Here is a 7365-nt window from a genome sequence, read left to right on the forward strand (position 1 = left end):
TAAAATTTCTAGAATAGTAGTTAATATTTTTTTAATAGAAGAAATTACACACTTTTATCTACAATTTTTTTTTTAACTTTAATAGCAGTTTTAGTAATATTTTATATTTTAATTATATTTTATATTTTGTATTCACAGAACATGTATTTTTAGTAATGATGATTTAGTTTTTTGTTTACATTTATAATCTATCATTCATCTTCATTACTAATTAATTTTTAAATCTCTTTATCATGTCACATTCAACCTATTTATTATTATTATTATTACTATTACTATTATCATTATTATTATTATTATTATTAAACAATTATATTTAGCGACCGAAAAAAAATCGGTGGCTAAAAAATAAACATATTTGACGAACCGATTCGGTGACAGAAATAAACAATTATATTTAGCAACCGAAAGAAAATCGGTGGCTAAAAAATAAACATTTTCGGTGGCTAATTCGGTGACAAAAATAAGCAATTACATTTAGCGACTGAAAGAAGATCAGTGGCTAAAAAATAAACATTTTCAGTCGCTAATTCGGTGAAAAAAAATAAGCAATTACATTTAGTGACCAAAAGAAAATCGGTGGCTAAAAAATAAACATTTTCAGTCGTTAATTCGGTCGCAGATATACTTTTCCCAATTTGTCACTCTCATGTTCAGTCGCTGATTCGGTCGCCAAACTAACTAATCAGTAACAATTCATTCGGTCGCTATTTCGGTTGCAGATTTGAGACTGGGGATATTTAGTGGCGATTTCGGTCGCTGAATTCGGTGACTAAATGGTCATTTTCTTGTAGTGTGATGAAATCATCTATATAAGTATCAAGTGGGTCACTTGCATGAGAAATTCGCAACATCACTATAACACTCATGAATATCGGGCGCAAGATCTCTATATAAGTATCAGTTGTTTTCTGTATTGTCAGTCATAAGTCCTACGATTGTAGTAAAAGTAGGCTGAAAACACGAACAAAAATGATTTCTTGAGGCATGAGTGATCACTGTCTATAAAGACTTATTTGTGGTGTATTGCGCAAGTCCCCTAGGACACAACAAAAACTTCTCGAATAATACCAAGGATATCAAAACGAACAAGCTGTTGGGTATGAAGCCATGACCAATTAGGTTGGTTGACTAGACACCATGTTTAGTGAGTGGGCTTAATCATTGTGTCCCTTTTATAATCTTTAGTTAAAGAGATCATTGTACTTGTAATTGGTGTGCAACAGGACATAATGAAAACTTAATAGCTGCCTGTGTGGATGTAGGTTGCAGTTGGTGACCGAACCACATTAAATCTTGTGTTGTTTATTTTCTACAGTTGATTCGTAATTGTGTGTTGCTTTCGCGTGCGTTTTTTCCCATCAAGTGGCATCACAGCTTGGTTCGTTTACACACTAGAGATTAAATCAGTAGAAATTAATCGACGAGACGTGAAAATTGTGACAAAGCTAGGGTTTCGCAGGAGCGACATTAGCGTCCCAAAGCTAGGGTTTCGCAGAAGCAGCAACAACATCCCAAAGCTAGGGTTTCGCAGGGGTTGCAATAGCATCCCAAAGCTAGGGTTTCGCAAAAGCGATAACAACGTCCCAAAGCTAGGGTTTCGCAGGGGTTGCAACGACGTCCCAAAGTTAGGGTTTCACAGTGGCCCAGGATTCGCGACAACACAAACCTGCAACTCGCGGCAGGTGTGCACAGTAGGCGGTGCGACGTGCAGTGGTGTGGGTCGCGATAGGAGTGGTGGCGTCTCGCGACGTTCTGCAAATGGCTTGCTCGTAGTAGGGTTGTGTCCAGGAAGTGCGGCGAAATGTGCTAGTGCGGCGACATATCACGTTTCGCGGCGAACAGGTGCAGGTGCTTGCGGTGAACGAGACGACACAAAGGTGCAGTGCGATGGCAGTCACGGAAGACGCAGGGTGACACTTGCGTTTTTCTGCTGGTGCAACAGTGACAGTGCAGTGCTAGGCGCGGGGGGTGGTTGCTTTTCACTGCAACATGAAGTTAAGACAATTCAGTTACTGAGCACATTAATAAAATGAATTCGATCTTAGCCAGACTTATGTCAGTGGGCATTAAGTTCGATGATGAAGTTTAAGCTTTACTACTGTTATTGTATTTGCCTGACAGTTGGTCCAGAATAGTTACAACAGTTACCAGTTTAGCGGGATCCGATGGATTCACTTTTGAAAAGATTCATGATCTCATTCTTGGCGAGGATGTCCGAAGAAGGAGTTTTGGGGAATTATCTAGTGAATCGCTATATGTCATTAGAGGTAAGAAAAATATCAGAGATAGTGGGAGCAAGAACAAAAGAAGGAGTCAGTCAAAGACTCGGGATTGCTCAAGTGTAACATGTTGGAACTGCAAGGAGGTGGGGCATTTCAGGAATCAATGCCCAAATGATAAATAAGTCAACATTGCAGAAGACTTCGCGGACAAGGACCTTTTAGCCTGTTGTGCGGATACCAGTGTGGATTCCTGGGTCATGGATTCTAAAGCATTGCAAAATCTAGTTATTGGAGACTTTGGAAAGGTAAGACTAGCGGACAACAAAACTCTTGATGTTACGGGCATGTGTGACATAGTGTTGAAGACACCAGTTGGTTTCTGGACTTTGAAGGATGTCAGAGTTGTTCCAAGCCTGACGAAAAGTTTGATTTCTGTTAGGCAGTTGGACGAACAGGGACATGAAGTGAAGTTTGAAAATCAGTAGTGGAAGGTTGTCAAGGGAAATCTTGTCATGGTCTGCAGAAGAAAGAGAGGTTCGTTGTATATGGTCAGATTACCGTTTGAGGGAGTGACCATCCCAGTTCAGAAGATAAACAAAGTCCGATTCACAGAATCTTGTAGGCAGAAGAGGGTTGTCTTTACAAGAGAGAAACCCAAAACCACAGGTCAAATTCAGGATGAACGAGCATGGAAAGGTTCAAGTAGACCAGTCAGAGGTACTTAACTGAGGTTCCTAGACGACAGTGGGTTAGGAGAACCAGTATTCCGGCGGTTGAAACTTCTCTAGAAAATTTCTTGTTGAATATGGATAGTGTTTGTTCTTAGGTTGTTCCAGGATCCGGCAGTTCCTGTAAGTGGAGCCGGTAGGAACAGAGAACGCATCAGTGACTGACGTGTTGAAACTCAGGGGAGTTTTAACGAAGTCTTCAAAATGATTAAGAAGGCTGGTGGCAACTAGAGGTGGAAAATTGAGTTTCGTCAACAGATTACAGAAGTACATGTACATAGTTGAAGCGCAGGTGAACATTGTTCCGTGGCTTCAAGTGGGAGATTGTTGGGTATGAAGCCAGGAGTAATTGGGTTGGGCTGACTAGACACCATGTTTAGTGAATGGGCTTAATCATTGTGTCCCTTTTATAATCTCTATTTAAAGAGATCATTGTACTTGTAATTGGTGTGCAACATAACATAATGAAAACCTTATAGTTGTCCGTGTGGATGTAGGTTGCAGTTGGCGACCGAACCACGTTAAATCTTGTGTTGTTTATTTTCTGCAGTTGATTCGTGACTGTGTGTTGCTTCCGCATGCGTTTTTTCCCATCACAAGCAACTCTTAGAGAGTGAAAACCCAGGATACCAAAAATATTAGAAAGGAAGAGATAAATAATGAAGAAGAGAAAAAAAAGGAAGAAAGCCATGAGAGATATATTTTTGGAGCAAAGTGGAGGCATATATTTATTGATGGAGAAGAACACAAATCAACAAAACCGCTCCATGAGACTAACCGCCAAAATTGAAGGGAACTGTCGAAAAAGGGGGAAGACCTCCGGAAATGGAAGAAGGTAGAGGATTTGTAATGTTCCAAACCTCTCCACCAGATTTGGACCACACGAGAAAAAATGGATGTTGTGCGCGCCATCCTCAAAGCATATTCACTTTCGTTTGCAACGTCTTAAGATCTTTGACAACTCCTTTAACAACTTCTTTTACAATATCTCGATTCGGTTTTATAGCAATATTTTAAAGGACTTGCGCAACACTTCGTACATAAAGTGATCATCTACGTCTCAGTGAATCAACTTTATTTGTGTTTTCAACCTTAATTTTCTGTTGTTGATGTTTTGAATACCCCTTTAAAACAACCAAATTTTTTTGTGTAACGGTGAAAACAAATAACAAAATTTTCAAAAATCACTTTTATGAATCTTCTAAAATCTCAATAATAATGAGTTAATTACTTTTACAAATATTATCGTCAAGATTGAGTGAAGTTTTTTTTAAAAAAAAAGAAAAAGAAAATACATACTAATAGCCCATTAGCCCGAAAGCATACTTAACAGCTAGAGAGCGACCACAAAGATTTGATATTTGGAAAACGAGGCAACGTGGTTTTTATCGATACTTATTTGGCCGGTCGACCCATTCCAACTACTATTGATGAACGATCCCCTACCCCGGAGGTACAATAATGACTCGCCCAAAAAGAATGATACTTAAGGTTTACAAGTTAGAAACTTTAATTTTATGGGAAACTTGTTTTTGGCCGGTGGGAGAAATGCGCAAACTATACCAGGTTTACTTGCACGCAAGGCCTCTATCAACACAACAATAATAACATCAATTAATTAACTTATTTCAAACAAAATATGATTATAAAGCTTAGCATGGCTTCCAAGTAATCTGAGAATGGCCATTTAATAGCTTAGCTTTACTTGTTAATTTGGAGATTTAATTTAAAAAAATCAAAAGTTCGTCTCTTAGATCTTTTATTTAAAATAATTATAATTCCTCTAGGTGTTGAATTCTTGATACAACATTATTTTCATACACATGGTAAACCTAAACCATCTAGTGGGTATGTGAAAGTCATGGATCCCTTCGAAAGAATGAAGTTAGTATATTTAAGAGACAAAAATAAATAAATGTTTAATGCAAATTTATAAAATTTTAAAATTTGAAAGTTCTCATTAATTAGAGATTCTATGTAGAGAATCTGCTTACACTTATCAATTGCTGTAAAATGATGAACCAAGTGTATACGTTTCTTTGGATGATCAATCACATGATATGTCATTTTCAATATGATGTTGCTTAGACTTAGATCAAACTTCCAAGATTATACAGACAGTCAAAAAGTTCAAGTTAAATATTCTTCTTAGCTTAAAAAAGTTACTTCAAGTCAAATGGGAAACACGTTATTTCTTTCTTATTCCTTGGAAACTAACCAGAAAAGAAAAAAAAAAGTGGATTTGACCAAATTCATGTCACTATTCATTCACCCTTTTCATAGTTTTCAAGCAAAACCCCTTTCAACTGTTTTGCAAATTTCTTTATTATAGTTTCCAAGATAACAACTTGAGATTCACCAATTACCATCTTTAATTTTTGAACTTGTGATCCAAATTACCATAACTATTGTTTCCCAAATAACATTCCAAAGTTGTAACAATTGTTAGTTGAGCAGGGTTCTTCACACACACCACGTTTTTGTCCAAAACAGAAGTTCCCTGGCTTGTAAGCCAACACAAACGTCTTACTATGTTGCTTGTGGCAAATCCAATAGCCAAATGCAATGCTCCCCCAAGAATTATATAAATGGAGGAAACTGAGTGAGTAATAATGACACAGAGAAACCAATCTTTCTAACAAACTTTGTTCAATTGTTTTCAAATCTTTGAAGTGAGATCAAAATGGAGGGGCAGAAGAAGAGGTTGGCTGTTTTGGTGGGGTGCAATTACCCCAACACTGGCAATGAGCTGCATGGTTGCATAAACGATGTGTTGGCCATGAAGGAGACTTTGGTGAAGCGATTTGGGTTTGATGACAATGACATTGAGGTGCTCACTGATGCACCAAACTCTTGTAAACTGCCCACTGGTGCTAACATCAAGCAGGCACTGGCTAAGTTGGTTGATGGATCTGAAGCAGGAGATGTGCTATATTTTCACTACAGTGGACATGGAACTAGAATCCCTTCCAAGAAACATGGCCACCACTTCCACCATGAGGAGGCTATTGTGCCTTGTGACTTCAATCTCATCACTGGTTTGTATAGTTCCCTCTCCAATCACACAATTGAAATATCCAATCACCACTTCTCACTTCACTTTCACATCATTCATTTTTAAGCCTACTTTGCACAATCAGCCCAACAACACCTTAAGTGTTGTATACTGAAGCAAAGTAGTTGTATATCAAAACATCATTACTCATTTTACAGTGATGAAACATACAGATTTGGACTTCCGGCAACTAGTAAACAGGTTAGCAAAGGGTGCAAGCCTGACAATCCTCTCAGACTCGTGCCACAGTGGAGGCCTCATCGACAAAGAGAAAGAGCAAGTAGGTCCATCTTCATCGCTTCAAAAAGGTCCCATATCGAAAACCACTAACACCCTTACCCACAAGACTATCCCTTATGACTCCATACTACACCACCTCTCTTCCCAAACCAAAGCCACCACCACAGACATTGGAACCCACATGCTGGAACTCTTCGGATCCGACGCCAGTTTGAGGTTTCAAACTGTGTCGCATGCTCTGTTGGAGGCGCTGGGACCCGACGAGGGGATCCTGCTGAGCGGGTGCCAGGCGGACGAGACCTCGGCGGACATGAACCCTGGCGCCGGCGGCGGGAAGGCTTATGGGGCGTTCAGCAACGCGGTGGAGATGGTGCTGAGGGAGAAGGAGGGTGGGTTGAGCAACAGAGAGGTGGTGGTGAGGGCCAGGAAGGTGCTGCAAGGTCAGGGGTTTGAACAGCATCCTTGCCTCTACTGCAGTGATGAGAATGCTGATGCTACCTTCTTGTGCCAACCTCAGAAAACAGAACAATGATCTGTGAGATGATGTGTTTGTGTGTGCAGAGTTTGATGTGTGACATGGTTAATTCCATAATGTTATGTTGATGTACCAATGTTATCATTTAGAACACCACTTCTCTATGCTTTTCCTCTAACTGTTTCACTCCAATTCAGAATAAATAAGGAATATACTGTTATTATTAATTGAGGAATGCAATGTATGGTTTATCAGTTTACTAGCTAAGTTTGAGTGAAGCCTATAACTCATTGGTTTTCATATTTGTCTTTGTTTTGAAATATTCTTCTACTTAAGAACTCTACTTAAGACTTATGAAGCTCAGACATGGATACGGGTACAGATACAGGTACGGATACGACACGGATACGAACACGGAAATATGGCTAAATTGAAAATTATAGGACACGGGACACGGCTATGTATAAATTAAAATGTAGTAATATATTTTGTTATATGAAAAAAATCAAGAAAAATATTTATAAAAATGCTATAAAAAAATATGTAATTATGTAAACCATAATGTTTAACTTTTACATTTATTCATCTTCATTAAAAAATACAATTTATAATTCTGGTTCTTCAAGAGATAAGCTAGCAATA

General features: G+C 38.6%; 1 protein-coding gene across 1 annotated transcript; it reads left to right on the forward strand.

Annotated features, from left to right (window-relative positions):
- Positions 1-5172: 5172 nt before the first annotated feature.
- LOC137813762 (metacaspase-9) lies at positions 5173-6950 on the forward strand. Its single transcript, XM_068616182.1, has 2 exons — positions 5173-5991; positions 6182-6950. The coding sequence occupies exons 1-2, from the start codon at positions 5637-5639 to the stop codon at positions 6778-6780; spliced, it is 954 nt and encodes a 317-aa protein (XP_068472283.1). The 5' UTR covers positions 5173-5636; the 3' UTR covers positions 6781-6950.
- The last annotated feature ends 415 nt before the right edge of the window (positions 6951-7365 follow it).

This window comes from Phaseolus vulgaris, chromosome 1 (assembly GCF_000499845.2).
Source record: "Phaseolus vulgaris cultivar G19833 chromosome 1, P. vulgaris v2.0, whole genome shotgun sequence".
Lineage (NCBI taxonomy): Eukaryota > Viridiplantae > Streptophyta > Magnoliopsida > Fabales > Fabaceae > Phaseolus > Phaseolus vulgaris.

Excerpts from the sequence above, each read along its gene's own strand:
- LOC137813762 (XM_068616182.1), top strand. The coding sequence starts at position 5,637 with ATGGAGGGGCAGAAGAAGAGGTTGGCTGTTTTGGTGGGGTGCAATTAC. Across the intron at positions 5,992-6,181 it reads TGACTTCAATCTCATCACTG|ATTTGGACTTCCGGCAACTA; the intron begins GTTTGTATAGTT and ends TGAAACATACAG.